This window comes from Diospyros lotus, chromosome 6, assembly GCF_014633365.1.
Source record: "Diospyros lotus cultivar Yz01 chromosome 6, ASM1463336v1, whole genome shotgun sequence".
Classification (NCBI taxonomy): Eukaryota; Viridiplantae; Streptophyta; class Magnoliopsida; order Ericales; family Ebenaceae; genus Diospyros; species Diospyros lotus.
The window spans coordinates 31,012,277-31,029,761 of NC_068343.1; the positions used below are offsets into that span (position 1 = coordinate 31,012,277).

General features: G+C 39.1%; 1 protein-coding gene across 1 annotated transcript in view; it reads right to left on the minus strand.

The window, feature by feature from the left end:
• LOC127803079 (uncharacterized) overlaps window positions 1–17,485 on the minus strand; it is a 79,204-nt gene that overhangs the window by 49,026 nt on the left and 12,693 nt on the right. Inside the window, exon 3 of the mRNA XM_052339104.1 lies at window positions 10,089–10,264. Coding sequence (XP_052195064.1) covers window positions 10,089–10,264 — 176 coding nt within the window. The remainder of the gene's footprint in view (window positions 1–10,088; window positions 10,265–17,485) is intronic.

Here is a 17,485-nt window from a genome sequence, read left to right on the forward strand (position 1 = left end):
CAGAAGGCAGTTTTTCGAGAATGAATACAAACTCTCTTCTTTCTCTAGTCTATTCTCTCATCTCTCCCTATCTCTTTCTTCTCTCTCCCTAAATCTTTTCTAACGGAATTTCCCAGAAATTCCGATTCATCTCCAGCCCATTTAAGGGGCTGGACAAGTGGTATCAAAGCTAAGCCATCCTCGACGGCTTCTGGCGTGCAGTTTAAAATTGACGGAAGGTCCGACTCAGCAACCACGGAAGGAACACGCCTGAAACAACTGGAGCTTCGCCTAGAGAATCTTGATGGATTAATGGGCCAGACGCAAGAAGACGTGAGGGCTCAACGAGAAGACATGGCGATCCAAAGGGAGGATATGGCAATCCAAAGGAAAGATTTAGCTGCCATCAAAGACAGTATACGGGAGCAGGAAAAGGGCCAAGAACGGACCGACTTTTATGAGCAGAAGATAGATCGCATGTTTGCGATCATGTCGACATGGCCACAATTCCAATCGCAAGAACAGTCGGTTCCAAGAATGGAGACCGACGTAAGAGGCGATGGAATATTACCGAGACCAGGAGGCACGGAGGAAAGGTATGCATGGGAATGTGAAAACCATGGCAGGAATTCCGGGTCAAGAATTGACGGGGGACACCCGCCAACGCCAAGATTGGAAATTCCGATCTTCGATGGATCAAAACCACGCTAGTGGGTACGACGATGTGAAAGATTCTTTGAATTGTATCGGATAGGAGAAGAACAAAGAGTGACGATGGCAGCGGCCTACCTAGATGATACCACGGATGCGTGGTATCAAAGTTGGAGGCAACCAGAAGGGGGATGGGTGACATGGACCAAATTTTCCAACGAACTGTGTGGTCGTTTTGGCGAACGGAATTTGGCGGATACGGTGGAAGAATTTAACAAACTAAAACAGCAAGGATCGGTCGAAGATTATTTGAGGCGGTTTGAGGAATTAAAGGCATTGATAGGAGCAACTCATCCGAGCTTGCCCGAGTCATACTTCGTATCGAGTTTCATCAGCGGACTCAGAGACGATTTAAGATCCGTAGTAAAGATGCTAGGGCCAGTGTCGGTAAGACAAGCAGCAGAGAAAGCACGTCTCCAAGAAGTAACATGGGAGGCAGTATTCAGGAAGAATAGGCCATAGCCGCAAGGAGGGTCGGCCGTCAACAGAGGGGGAATTTCTTTCGGAGGAAGCAATTTCAAACCGAGCGTGGGAGGAACAAACCAAGGAGGCATTAAGAATGGAAATAGAATAGGAACAAACAAGAATACGACAATGGAGCAGAAGCGCCAATTAGGCCTATGCTTCAAATGTGGAGAAAAATATGGACCTGGCCACCAATGTAAGAGATTGATGTTAAAAATGGAAGCCTCGATGATGAAGAGGCAGAAGAAGATACAGAAGAAGAGCTGCAGATTGAGGAAGAACAAGAAGATGATGGAGGACAAATCTCTTTTCACGCGTTGAAAGGGGGCCTTACAGGGAAGATCATACAAGTTAAAGGGCAGGTAGGAAAACGAAGACTAATGGTGCTGATTGATAGTGGAAGCACCCATAGTTTAGTGAATAAGAAAACAGCCCAAGATCTCAAGTGTGAAATGACTAGAACCAACCCACTATCAGTAACTGTCGCCAATGGGGACAGAATGTACAACAACCATAAATGTTCGAATTTTAAGTGGGTAATGCAAGGAGTAGAATTTATGGTAGACTTAAGAGTCTTGGAGTTAGGGGGATGTGATATCGTATTGGGGGTTGATTGGATGAAGAATGTAAGTCCTCTAACATTTGATTTTAAGAAGCTGGAAGTGACAGTGGAGGTTGAAGGCCAAAAGTTGACACTGATGGGAAGCCTAGATCAAGGGGAATGTAAACTAATATCGGGAAGGAGGTTACACAAGTTAATGAACCGAAAAAGGGAGCAGATTGCAGAATTATAGTCTATTCAGGCAATAGAGTATGAGGAGGAAGAAGATGACAGTCCACAGTCCAGGGGAACAGCAACAGCTACACTGCAACTTCTTCAAAAGGTAAACACTAATGATCCCTTGCACTTATTATTGCATGAATTCCAGGATCTCTTCCAAGAACCGACTACCCTACCACCCCAAAGACCCTTAGACCATGCTATCCATCTTAAACCCAACACAGAACCTGTAAACATCCGCTCCTACCGATATAACCCTGCCCAGAAAACTGAAATCGAAAAACAAGTAAAGGACATGCTAAACAATTCTATCATACAACCCAGCCAAAGTCCCTTCGCCTCTCCAGTCCTCCTTGTCAAAAAAAAAGATGGCACTTGGAGATTTTGTATAGACTATAGACAGCTCAATTCCCTTACCATAAAGAATAAAGTCCCTATTCCTATCATTGAGGATTTATTAGATGAGCTCAATGGTGCTGCCATTTTTTCTAAATTAGACCTAAGAGCTGGTTACCACCAAATTAGAATGAGACCCATTGATACTCTTAAAACGACTTTCCGAACACACCAAGGGCTTTATGAATTCACTGTCATGCCCTTTGGATTAACCAACGCACCAGCCACATTCCAAGCATTGATGAACCAGATTTTTAGTCCCTACCTTCGCAAACTTATACTTGTTTTCTTCGACGACATTCTTGTTTACAGCCATCCCTACAAACCCATATATCCCACCTCCGAACCACTTTTGAGATCCTACGAGTTCATCAATTATATGTCAAGATGTCTAAGTGTACATTTGCTCAAGAAGAGGTGGAGTATCTAGGCCATGTCATTTCAGCTAATGGAGTGAGTACAGATCCTAAAAAAATAGAAGCAACGGTGAATTGGTCGAGACCTAAGAATGTGAAGGAGTTAAGGGGTTTCTTAGGCTTGACGGGATATTATCGAAAATTTATCAGAGACTATGGATTGATTAGTCGGCCTTTAACAGAGTTGTTGCAGAAAAACAGCTTTCATTGGAATCCTAAAGCTGAAGCAGCCTTCGGAATTCTTAAACAAGCCATGACTCAAGCCCCTGTTTTAACTCTCCCAGATTTTTCAAAACAATTTGTGGTTGAAACTGATGCTTGTGATTATGGAGTTGGAGCAGTTCTCATGCAAGAAGGGAAACCTTTAGCCTACATAAGCCAAGGGCTAGCCCCCAAACATCTAGGCTTGAGTGTGTATGATAAAGAATTGATAGCAGTATTAGTAGCAGTGGAGAAATGGCGTCATTATTTAAAGAATAATCAGTTTGTGATTAAAACGGACCACGAAAGCCTTCAATTTCTACTCCAACAACGATTACACACTCATTTACAGCAAAAAGGCGTTTCTAGACTATTGGGATTGGATTATACAATACAATATAGAAGAGGGAAGGAGAATTTAGTGGCAGATGCGCTGTCCAGAAAAGAAGAAAAAGGAATTTATCAAGCCATATCAGCTGTCACTCCCGAATGGGTGAAAGAGGTGGTGAGAAGCTACGACCAGACACCTTGGTTGCAAACATTGTTACAGCAGTTAGCAATAACACCTAATGCACAGCAGAATTATACACTGGTTGGGGGACTCATCAGGTTCAAAGGCTGCATTGTTATAGGGGAGGACGACCAGCTGAAGTTACAAATTCTGAAGGCCATGCACAGATCAGCAGTGGGTGGACATTCAGGGATAAGAGCCACTTACTATCGGGTGAGGCAATTTTTCTGTTGGCCAGGATTAAAGAAAACAGTGGTGAAATATGTGTTGGAATGTGATATATGTCAAAGATGCAAGCATGAAACAGTGGCCTTACCGGGTTTATTACAGCCACTACCAATTCCAGATCAAGCATGGGAGGATGTCTCAATGGATTTCATAGAAGGCTTACCAAAATCGGAGGGAAAAGATACAATTTTGGTGATTGTGGATCGCTAAACTAAATTTGCTCATTTCATGAGTTTGACACATCCATTTACAGCTCCAGAGGTGGCCAGATTACTGTTGGATTCAGTGTTTAAAATTCATGGAATTCCCAAGACTATTGTGTCCGATAGAGACAAGATCTTCACCAATAAATTTTGGCAAGAATTATTCAAGAATTTGGGGGTGGGTTTACACTTATCTATAGCCTATCATCCAGAAACGGATGGACAAACAAAGAGAGTAAATCAATGTCTAGAAGCCTACCTTCGATGTATGTGTTTTGCTAGGCCTAAAAGTTGGCACCGCTGGCTATCACTTGCTCAATGGTGGTACAATTCCACATATCATACAGCCATTAAACGGACCCCTTTTGAAGCTGTGTTTGGGTATTGTCCACCGTTACTTCCTGTCATTTCCGGTTCCACTGCTACAATGGCGGATGTGGAACAATATTTTCAAAAACAGAGAGAAGTATTATTGGAACTTAAAAGAGAATTGGCGACAGCCAAGAGCAGGATGGTACACTATGCAAACAAAAACAAAAGTGAACGGCAATTCAATGGGGGGGATGTAGTGTTTTTGAAGGTTAAACGATTTTTACAGCCTGCTTTTACTAAAGGTACTGTCTCTAAATTCAGTCCCAAATATTTTGGGCCTTATACAGTCATGGAAAAGATAGGAGAGGTGGCCTATCGGTTGCAGCTACCAGAAAACGTGAGAATTCATCCGGTATTTCATGTATCGTTATTAAAGAAGTCTAGAGAAGGAACAACAGCCAGTAAAGCTTCACTGCCACCACCAGATGAAGAATTATCAACTGCTGTCTTACCAAGGATGGAAGAGGAATCAGAGGAGCCCATTGAACCTCGAGCAATCATAGACAAAAGGGTGATCTACAGAGGAGCTGCCCCTATTACGCAAGTGTTGATCCGATGGTCCCATCTACCACCAAACCAGCCAACTTGGGAATACCTACCAGACATATTGACAAGGTTTCCCCATGCTTTCAGTTTGCTCTAAATTCTTGAGGACAAGAATTATTTCATGGAGGGGGGGGGGGGGGGGGAATTTGTTAGGACTGAGGGGTATTTTTGTAATAAGTAGAAGGAGAATGGAAGGCGGGAGAGGAGGTTACAACTAACTAACCTACCTATGAATAAATAAGAAAGAATGCAACAGAAGGCAGTTTTTCGGGAATGAATACAAACTCTCTTCTTTCTCTAGTCTATTCTCTCATCTCTCCCTATCTCTTTCTTCTCTCTCCCTAAATCTTTTCTAACGGAATTTCCCAGAAATTCCGATTCATCTCCAGCCCATTTAAGGGGCTGGACAGCAGTTGCTTCTATTGGAAGGGGAGGAAGACCTAGCAGTACTAGAGGATGTGGAAGAAGAGGACAATAGGGTTATCTCCTTGCATGCAATCAAGGGAATGGCCAGCAACAAAATCATTAAAGTGGAAGGAAAAGTATACCCTAGAACATCTTAGGACATGCAGATACTAGAGGATCCGTGCAGATAAGCTTGAAGAAGAGGCTTACGTACAACATCTTAGGACCACTTTCAAGATCATGAGATTCAATCAGTTCTATATCAAATGGTCAAAATGTGCCTTTGCATAGAGACAGGGATAGAATATCTTGGGCGCATCATTTCCGAGGCCAGAGTTAGCACGGATCCCAAAAAGATTGAGGCAATATTGGCATGGCCTAAACCCACCAACATCAGAGCACTAAAAGGATTCCTGGGGCTCACCAGTTACTACAGAAGATTTGTGAAGAATTATTTAGTGTGGATAATTAAAGTTGAATAAGGAGCATTATCCAACAGTTTCATCCAAGATAATCCTCCTATATGTCGGAATAATCAAGAGGGAGATAAAGCCGAATATCTCTCCTTTTATCTCCTTTTATTATCTTATCTCTTCTGTTTTATATTTGCAAATTTGAAATAGGTAGATAGTTTAGAATTATACATTAAGTAGGTCTCTTCTATCTCTATCTACTCGTGTATATATACACTTTGTATACCATCCAATAAAGAGTATCTCTTTATTTTCCCCCTAAATTAAATCTACATTTAGTAAGCCACTAACTGAATTATTGAAGAAAGATGGGTTCAAGTGGGATCCTAGGGCGGAGAAGGCCTTTGAACAGCTGAAGAAGGCACTAAGTGAGGTGCCCGTGTTGGGCTTATCAGATCTTAACAAGCCATTCACGCTGGAAACAGATGCCAGCAACTCAGGACTAAGGGCGGTTCTCTAACAAGATGGTAGGCCTCTAGCCTTCCTTAGCCAGACCCTAGCTCCCAAGCATCAAGAACTTAGCACCTATTGTTGAAGACACTAAGGCGATCAGTTGTAGTCTTTAGTGCTTTTATATCATTTATTATTCTATATGTTGTGTTTGTAATTGGTTGGTTGTATTATTAGACTGTGCTTTCAGTTGTAGAGGATTGCTAGTTAGTTATGTTTGTAGTAGTGATAGTCAAGGCTATATATAAGATAGCCTTTCTATTCTATTCGGCACTAAGACTCATTCTGATTGTTCTCAAGCTAATTTGGACGAGGTTCTTCTTTTCTTTCTTTTCTTTCTCTCTCAAACGTTCTGTTCCGTTCTGTTTCATGGTATCAGAGCCATCGCGACTAGCGTCCATGGCCTCTCGTGATTCGAACTCGTCTTCTTCCTCCTTGTCCTCTACCACTTTGTCTGATTTTACTTCTATTGCTAAAGCTTTTAGTTTCATCCCTACGAAACTTGATTCAAATAATTACCTATATTGGAAGGCGCATGTCCTAGCCACAGTTAGGGCTTTTGATCTGCTGTCATTCATAAACAAAACAGATCTACTGCCAAAATACATCAATCGGAAGATGATGAGCCAATTGTCAATCCTGATTTTCTGAATTGGATGCGGTCAGATCAACTACTGCTAGAGTGGTTGTTTTCGACCATAGACAAGAAGGTAATTGGTCAAGTTATACATTGTGAGTTTGCGGCAAAGGTAGGCAGAGGTATGGACTACTATTGACAGTTTGTTTTCTCGTCAACCAGTTGCTCGTTCGTTTCAGTTAAAACAGCAACTTAGGTCCATTAAGAAAGGTGATATGACTGTAAATGATTATGTTTTAGGAATCAAAACTATTAATCATGCACTAGCATCAATTGGAGAGCCGTTAAATGATCAGGATCTATTAATGACGATTTTGCATGGGTTAGATGAGGATTATGACACGGTTGTTGGTTAAATTACATATCAAATGGATGAAATTGATCTTGAAAAAGTTAAGTATCTTTTGATGATGCATGAACAGAGATTAGCTACAAAGAATATGAATATGTCTAATACAGTGTGCAGAAATTTGATTTTGCTACTGCTATGAATGTTAGCTATGCTCCACAACAAGGTAGAAACAGCACTGTGAACAATAGAAGAGGAGGTTTTCCTAGTAGAAGTGGTCGAGAAAATGGTTTTAAAGGAGGTAAAGGCAGAGGTCGATCTTATGGCAAGAGGTTTTATTGTCAATTGTGTGAAAAACCTGGACATCTAGCTAATAGATGTTATCATAGGTTTGACAGCAACTTTCAGCGACCTTCTTTGGTAGAGATGGTAATGAGTCCAGTGTTATTAAAGACCCAAGGCGCACAAGGGTCTTAGACCCTGAGGCGCAAGGCGAGGCGCGAGCCTGGTGGAACTAGGCGCAAATTAATAAAAAAAATAAAATAAAAATATATGTCCTAGTTAAAGAAAAAGGTATAAAATAAGTCCTTATTTCTAATAATATTTTAACAAGCATGTTATAAAAAAAATAAAAAATTCAACATATGCTAACTATGATATTTCCATGCTGAATCTTTTCTTCTACCAGCAGAGCTACTATCAGGATTAGGATCAATAGTGTTGGATGACATTTTAAATTTTTGATTCCTGCAAGATTCAGAACATGTCAACAACAATACCACTCTAAAGGCCATCTTAAGAAAAAAAAAAAATACCGCAAAGGGTCATTCGTCATTGCAGTTCATGCTGCTGAGTGCTGACCACTGTTCTATTTATGAACAGTATTGAACTACGAAGGCCTAAGGGTCATTGCAATCATGCAGCTCATGCTGCTGACCACTATTCTATTTATAGAACAGTAATGAACCGTTAGGAGTAATAAAATAATTCCTCCAAGAACAAACAAATATCCAACAACAATAAGAAATCAATTGTTGTTGGCTTGCTGCCCTTTGTGTTGAAACTTGTAACTCAAAACTAGAAAATTAATAAAGAGAGGAGACAACAATGAACAAACATACCTGAAAACCGTTTGTTGTTTCCTTTGTTTGTTGTTTCCCGTTGCTACCTAAAGTTGGGTCGTCCGTTTGAAGAAGGGAGAGGAGAGCCGAGAAGGTAGATGATGCAGCAGTTGTGTTGTCCGTTTAAAGAAGAGAGAAGACAAGTTGTGGAGTTGTATTGTCCGTTTGAAGAGGGCGAGAAGAGCCGAGAACGGTGTTGTCCGTTTGAAGAGGGAGAGGAGAGCCGAGAAGGGCGGCTTTGCTATCTGTTTGAATAGGGAGAGGAGAGCCGAGAAGGGTGGTTGTGCTATCTGTTTGAATAGGGAGAGGAGAGTCGAGCGAGAAGGGAGGGTTGTGCTGTTGCAGCCGTCCATTTAAAGAGGGAGAGAAGGGAGAGGAGTCCTGGTCGTCTTGGAGCTACGCCGTGACTGTCGTCCGAGGGAGAGGATAGCCGAGAATAGCCAAGAAGGGAGAAGAAAGCTACTGGACATGACAACTCTGCAGACTTGACTTTTGGGGATTTCTTGCATTGTAAGTCTCTTTGTTTCAGTTTTTCAAAATATCTTGATTTCTTTTATTTAGGTATAATTTGAATTAGGATTAGATTTGATTAAAATATAACAAAAAATCAATTCCAATTTAGTATTTTCTTAAGATCTGAAAAGTAATACTAAAATTAAACTAAAACAAACTAGGCGCAGCCTTGGCACGCCTAAGCCCAAGGCTCTGCCCAAGCGCGCCTGGGCAGATCTCGCCTACCTGGTTTGTTTCTAGGCGCCAAGCTTGCGCCTGGTATCAAGGCGCGCCTTTAATAACACTGAATGAGTCTAATTCTCAGGCGTTTATGGCTTCTCATAAGGCTAACTGAGACACCCAGAACTTAAAAATATGCTTAATAATAATAATATACATATGAACTTCAAGGTTTAGCGTAGAAATACTTGAGAAACAAGATTTTATAAACTTATGTAAGCTTTAAAGACATACAATACAGCGATTATGTACATATAACATAAGAGTTCAATACTGAAAAATCTTCCTTTTGACAAAAGAGAGAACAAGATTTCAATTCTTGAAAATTCCTTTTAACGAGCCACCACGCTCCGACAGTTGATTAAGGAAAACCAAGACATGCAGATAAGCTTTCCACTTGTTTGATCATTCAAGTATACCCTTATTCTATCAGTTTCTTTATTCATTTACAGGTATGCCACTATACTTTTATCCTATTTCATTATAGGACTGGCACAGGGTTTGTTCCACAAGAGTAAACGATCACAGGTGCACACTGCACAGCCAATCCCAGCTACAAAATTCATGTTTGACTGAGCTTCCACACACTCACTGGAGTTTCATCTATGCTACAATGGTTTAGGTTAGGCACATATGACTGAGCTTACACACACACACTCGATGGAGTTTCATCTATTCTACAATGGTTTAGGTTTGGTGTTTGGCACATACGAATGACTTTGCAAATAAATATCAGAATTCAACTGGATAAAAGATAGGGTTACTATCATACTACTTTGTAGGAATTCAAGTGAGATCCAAGTTTGTGTCCATAATTATTCTTTTCATGGTTATGAACTATGATCTGGAAGTAAAAACAATGATGGGGCAAGAAATTAAATGTGCAATGACAAACACCTGGTCAGAACTAGTAAGAGATTAAGGCAAGTTTCATGAAATACAAAGCTGGAGACAGGTTGACCGAAAACATTAGATCAAAGTACACAGTCCTGTGAGTGGATGGAGTTCCTTTACTTTGAATGAAGCATTTAAGTACTTGGTGCAAGTTAATTACAGAATCTTACTCTAGTTCTCTAAAATAACAAAAAAAACTGAACCTGAAAAGGTGATAAGTGAAAGCTTCATTGTCTATCATCAAAAATGGAAAAGAAACTTAGAGACATGGTGCTTACCTGCCGATTTGTAGCAGTAATATGCTCAGCTGGTATCCGAATTTCCAGGGTAGGGCCATTTTGAGAGTTCTTAACATTTTTATCAGGTTGACAAGAATCATGCTCCTTCCACAATTTCATCAGTTCTTGCATGCATTCCCCAACTTTATAAATAACAGCAGATAGTTCAGACTTTCCTGTAACAAAATACCAGAATAAGTGAAGGAAGCAATACCTACATCATTCTCTAGATTGAAAGTTTTGTGACATCATGTATTTCTAGAGGAACTAGAAGAAATGTCAGGAGATGCAGAAGTATCAAGAAGTACTACCTTTTCCATGTAATGTTCAACTTGTTTAGTACTAGAAAGGATCCAAAATAAGTCCTCTAGCCTAAAATTGTGATGCCCAACTTTAATTTCTTTATAGTAAGCATAAAATCATGATGCCCAACTTCCTAGAAAGGCCTTTTCCCAACTACTTGAATTGGCCCAATGAATTTTGTTTTGTTATTCCACACAATCAAAGGATCAAATCTTTGGGGTTCACATTGAAGCGAGAGCTTCTATCAAGAAAAAGAAATAAACTGATCAGAGAACTGAAATTGAGATTTGCTCAAAATGATTCTTGACATTAGAAACAGAAAATTGATTCAACTTATTCTGTTAGGGATACAAGTAACCTCAATAGCTGTACAAAGACAAGTGGACAAATCCTAAGTAACAAATTTAACTAAATTATAACCACACTTAACAGAACTACGGCCAATATTCCTTTCTACAGGACAAATAGAACTACTTCTCTCCAGCAGCCTTATCCTCCAGCCCCTCTGGCACAAACTCAAGATTTATGCACACCTTATGTAAATCTTTCTATTTATCGCTATACTTTGCCATAAGTCACCTCAACAAATATATAGCTTCCCTTTCTTTTTTTCTTTTTCTTTTTTTTGAAACTAGTGAACACAAATATTATTAATTAAAACCATAAGGGAAATACAATGATCCTTAGGAAACACCGGACCCACCCACCAAAAACCTGGAACAAGAAAAAGAAAAAGCCATACAATCCATTACCCTCCCCCACGAAACCAAATTGGTTTCCCAACACATTAAAGTCTCTTCTTTATCTTTTCTTAATCACTCTATCCCTAGTTTCATAGGGTGGCTCATTATCTTGATTCCTCTATAATTTCCACAACTTTGAATTTCTCCTTTATTCTAGCAAATAGACACTAAAGTGCTCTTCCTCTACTCGTCCAACACCCTTTTTTATGACAGATCACATTAAATAATTTCGTTAATCAAAAAACACATTCTTCTCCCATGCATTTCCATACTTTTATTGGTATATATAATCTAAACCAACTACTTCACTACTATTCATTTTGTAATGCTTACTTTATTTCATTAGGTATATATGTGTATAGAAAATGTAATTTTTATCTTCTTTAGAATTGCTAAAATACCCAATACATCAATTACTTCTACAATTTCATAAAATAACTTTGAGAAATATTTCTTCCATCTCTCCTTGATCGCCCCCTCATTCACTAGTACTTTCTAGTTATCGTCTTTTCTACATTTCCCTTAGCTTAAATCCCTTGTTTTTCTCTCTCCTCTTTAGCTAGTGTTGAATCGTTAACCATCATCTAATCTAAAAGCTTAACTTGTTAGAGAGTTAACTTTATCTTTTCTATTATTATTTTACTCTCAACACAACCCCTCATGTGTGGTCAGGTTTCATTACATAATGGGTCCAACCATGTGTTACAATTTAAATATTGGTTTAGCAGTGAGATTTGAATTCAAGACCTTCGCTTACCCTAATACCATGTTAACAATTTAACAACTAGTTAATTATATCTCTTTCTCTATCTTTTGTGTTAAGTTGTTGGAGTTAGAAATTAGGGAGAAGGCTTAATAATTTTTATTCATTCTACCCAGAATTGTATATATACAGAAACTTAGCTAATATATCATAGGAATCTCTCAATTTAGGAATTTCCTCTAATGAAGACAATCCCTAATTGATTTACCTAACCTACCAAATTTGTACACCTAACCTTCTAATTATGTATTAGGAAATAATACAAAAAAGAGAGCTTGATTGACAGCCCTTAAAATCTGCAATCACTCTTTATGATCTCCAACACTTCCTCTCAAGCTAGTGAGTAGATATTATTCATTCCCAATTTCAAAATTAATGTTTGAAATTGGGGATTATTGATTCCTTTGATAAACATATCTGCTAATTGTGATCCTGAAGGCACATATGGAGTACAAATGAGGACTGTTGTCCAATTTTTACTTGATAAAGTGTTTGCCAACTTCTATGTGTTTTGTTCGATCATGTTGTACGGGATTATGTGTTATATTGATAGCTGACTTATTGTCACAGTAGACCTTCATAGGACCGTCCCACTCAATTCTTAAGTCTTCCAAGATAATCTTAATTCACATATACCCTATGCCATAACTCGAAATTTAAATTCAGCACTTGATCTTGTCACAACATTTTGCTTCTTACTTCTCCATGTGACTAGATTCCCTCCAACAAAATTGCATTATATAGAAGTAGATCATCTTTTATATGTCACTGAACTTGCATAGTCAGCATTGGTATAAGCTTTGGGGGTAATCTTGGTATGTTTCCTGAACAATATGCCTATCCCAGGAGTCCCTTTTAAGTAGTGCAATATTCTATAGACTGCCTGTAAATGTATTTCCTTCGAATTATGCATAAATTGACTCACAACGCTTACTGCATAGACAATGTTTGGGCGTGTATGAGATAGATAGATCAATCGCCAACAAGTTTTTGATACACCTCTCTATCTACTGCTTTGTCTCCCTCGGCTTCCCTAAGTTTGTGGTTCTGATCTATAGGTGAATTAATAGGTTTGCATGCCAACTTCCCTGTATCCCTTAAGAGGTCAGTAGTGCACTTTTGTGTAAAACATAAATCTTACGGCATAGAGTCTTTAAGAACCAAGGATAGAGAAAGAAACTTATGTGCTGAAGTTTTATTAACTGTAAAACTCAACTCAATGAATACACAACATAAGTTGTATATATATACAGCTTTATAACTGACAAGAGGAACTACCGCCTCATATACAAACTCATATAAACAACACCACAAACAGAAAGAAACAAAAGCCAACACTATCTTAATGTCACATTCTCTTCAACACTCCCCTTCAAATCATGCTTCTCTAGCAGCTCTTTAGGATATAGGCTTCTGTGAAACGCTTTAGTTGTATATCTTTGTTCACTAGTGCTAACAGGAGTCCACGTAAGCCTGAGTTTACAACATAACATTTGAAACCGGTCTCTAGGTGAACTCTTGGTTAGAATATCAATTATCTGCTCAGATGTAGGGACATATCGAATTTCCACTTCACCTTTTTCAACCTTTTCTCTAATAAAATGCACATCAACACCAACATGTTTTGTTCTTGAGTGAAAAACAGGAATTTCAATCATGCACTTAGCTGCTAAATTATCACACCAGAGGACTAGAGTTGTAATTCGGATAACCCAACTCCACAAACAATGACTTAAGCTATAAACGTTCCATCACTCCCAACGCAAAAGCTCTATACTCAGCCTCCACTACTGAACATGCAAACACTGACTGCTTTTTAGAGCCCCAAACAATGAGATTTTGACCGAGATACACACAAAACCCACTAGTACTCCTTTTAGTGACCTTGCACCCAGCATGGTTTGCATTAGTAAACACTGTCAAATCCAAATTTCCAGGTGTGGCAGAGAAAAATAAGCCGAGACCAGTTGTCCCCTTTATATACCAAAGCAACCTCTTGCAAGCTAACCAGTGTTGATTCTTAGGTTTGGCTGAAAAGTGACTCAACTTGTTAACAGCAAAAGCAATATCAGGCCTTGTATATGTCAAGTATTGTAGAGAACCTGTCTTTCTATAGAGAGCTGGATTAGTAAGTTCTTCTCCTTCATCTGTTAATCAAATTCCAGCATTCATGGGAGTGTCACAGCCCCTACAATCCTCCATACCAGCTTTCTTTAAAAGATTCACAACATACTTAGTTTGTGTAAGATAAAGACCACATTTATTCCTATAGGCTTCAAACCCTAAGAAATAATTAACAACTCCTAGAGTTTTTAATGCAAATGGACGGTCGAGATCATGAATACAAGCCTTAAGAGCGGCAGAACTAGAGCCAGTAAGGAGTATATCCTCTACATATACAAGTACAAACAGCACATAATCATTTGTCCGCTTTATGAACAACGAAGCATCGGAAACTGACCGAACAAACCCCTAGTTAATTAAGGCTTCTTTCAGCTTATTATACCACGCTCGAGGAGCTTGTTTCAATCCATATAAAGACTTTATCATTTGATCCATCGAATTTTTCGATGTCAAATCTGAAGGTAGATGGCGCCATATCAATTTCTTGAAGGAAGCGAGATTCCTTGAGTTTCTTGAAAATCTTGATTGCCGAAGAACACTTCTTGGCTCTGATACCAAGTTGTTAGAGTATCTCACAGCTCTACACTAATTCTCTCAACTCAACCAGCTCGCTATATAACCCAAGAACACACTGATAACAGAAAGCATAAGCAAACACCACACAAAGAGAAACACACATACACGAAACAGCAAGGTTTATCCTGGTTCGGTCTTGAAATCCAAGACCTACATCCAGACTGCTAGGCACCACATAAATCCACTATCTTGAAACACCCAAGAGATGATTACAACAAGAACTTAACCCCTCCCGCCCATATCCACTGAAAGCTATAGGAAAACTAGGGAATACAAGCTAAGAACCAGCCACTCCCTATCTCTCGCACTCAATCCCCAAATCAAGACAGTAAACTGGAAGCAATACTTCACAAATACAGGCGCACTAAGACTCCTCTCTCTACATTCCTATCCACGACCCCTATTTATAGGATATAGGGGGCGGAGCACAAGATAGAAAGATAAAACAACTAACTAACAGCCGCCTAACAGAATAACTAATTCAAAAACGGTTGCCTCCTTCTAGAAACAAACCTTCTAGAAGAGCAATTAAATCTAACGCTATAACAGAAAAGAAAATATACAGCAATACAAAGGTACATGATTTACATTTAATCTAATCTAATACAAATGACACAACAAATACTTTTTATAGTACATTCAATGAAGGATGGCCCAATTTATTGTGCCAATCTTGGCAATTACTAGCATTTTGAGCCACACAAACATCTTTTGACAGTTCATGAACAAATGAAAACTATCCTTTACATGCTCTGGCATTATTACATGAATTAGATGAAGTAACACCTGAATTAACAGTAATTGGCTCTAGGGATTGCGCTGGAGTGTTGGTTTCAGTGGAACAAGGTGCTGGAACTAGACGATATAGCCCATCCTTAAGGTATCCCCGTAGAAGAACTTCCTCGAATCTTTTGTCCTTAATAAAACAGACATTAGAATGAAATTTAGCCACCACATTATGGTCTCTGGTAAGTTGAGAAACGCTAAGAAGATTTTTATGTATACTAGGAACATGAAGAATATTAGGCATACAAAGAAATGAATTTGAAGTGGTATTTAACATGCCTGAACCAACATGAGTAACTAGCAACTGCTTACCATTGCCTATAGTGACTTTTTCTCCCCACCATGATAAGGGGAATGAAGGGACAGGTTGTTCAAGCTCGAGGTAATATGGTTTGTGGCGCCTGAGTCCACAAACTAGGCCAGATCAGAAAGAGAGGATTGTTGAGGAATAAACTGTTCTGGAGCACTATGAAACTGTGAGCTTGTCACTGAACCATTCTCATTAGTGTAGGCTCCACTAGAATCACTAAAGGTTACCATATAAGCACCTGAATCAAATTTATTCCCAGTACTAAAATTTCCAGTAGGTCTACCAGTAGTTTGATTGTTTACTCAAGTAATGTTTCGATCAAACTGGTAATAATACTTACCAACAAAATGCCCTGGTTTTCCACACAATTCACAGTAAAACTTTCGATTTGAAGACCTTCCTCGACCTCTACCTCCTCAAAAACCCGAATCTCCTCCCCTTTGAGAATATCCTCCTCGATTATAACCAAAATTTCCATTACTTTGATGTGAAGCCACATTGGCATTCATATTAGACGACATCGACTCAAATTGCAAAGACGATTGAGGCACATTCTTAGCCGCCAGACATTGTTCATGCATAAGCAACAAATATTGGACCTTCTCCAGATCTATATCCTCCATTTCATAGGTTATCAAACTCACGACAATATCATAATCTTGATCTAATCCGTTTAGAATAGCAAGAAGCAATTCATTATCACTTAAAGGCTCTCCTATAGCTGCTAGAGAATGACTTATAGTCTTAATCTTAAAGACATGGTCATTAATTGATAAATTCTCCTTTTTAACCGGCCTTAGTTGTTGTTTTAACTGAAACGACTTGGTTGTAGTTTGTCTAGCATACAATTTTTCCAGATAGAACCATACCTCGACAGATGATTCGCATTGAATCACTTGCACTAATACTTCTTCAGTAATTGTGGAGAAGAGCCATCCTAGAAGCAGCTGGTCAGATCGAAGCCAGCTCATATATTCTGGATTCACCTCAAAATTCACTGTTGGATTATCGCTCGTTGAGTCAATTATGTATTTCGAAGGAGGAGAAGATTTGTTCAAGAATGAAACAAGGTCAAAGGCTCAGACTATAGCTAAGATCTGAGCCTTCCAAAAGATATAGTTCTTCGCGTCGAGCTTCAGAGGAATGAAACTTAAAGCTTTAGATACTGCTACAAAATTGAATTGAGACATGGATGAAACATTGGATGTAGATCGAACAGGAGAAGAGGTAGAGGAGGAACAATTCTTGTGAACAGAGGCCATTAGCAGGTTTGGCTCTGATACCATGTAAAACAAAAATCTTAGGGCATAGAGTCTCGAGAACCAAGGATAGAGAGAGAAACTTATGTGCTGAAGTTTTATTAATTATAAAACTTAACTCAACTCAATGAATACACAACATAAGCTATATATATATACAGCTTTATAACCGACAAGAGAAACTACCGCCTCATATACAAACTCACATAAACAACAACACAAGCAGAAAGAAACAGAAGCCAACACTATCTTAATGTCACATTCTCTTCAACATTTTGTTAAGAGATAAAGATCCCTATCTTGGAACGGGCCACCTCAATTCCGAGGAAGTACTTAAAATTTTCGAGATCTTTTATTTCAAACTCCTTCTTTAAGTTCTGTCCTAGACTCGACCTTTCACGTTGATAATTCTTGGTCACTATTATGTCATCCACGTATACAATGAGAGTTGTGACTTTGCCTAAGCCCAAATGCTTGAGAAACAAAGTGTGGTCTCTTTGGTTTTGTTTGTAGCCCATATTTTCCATTACTTT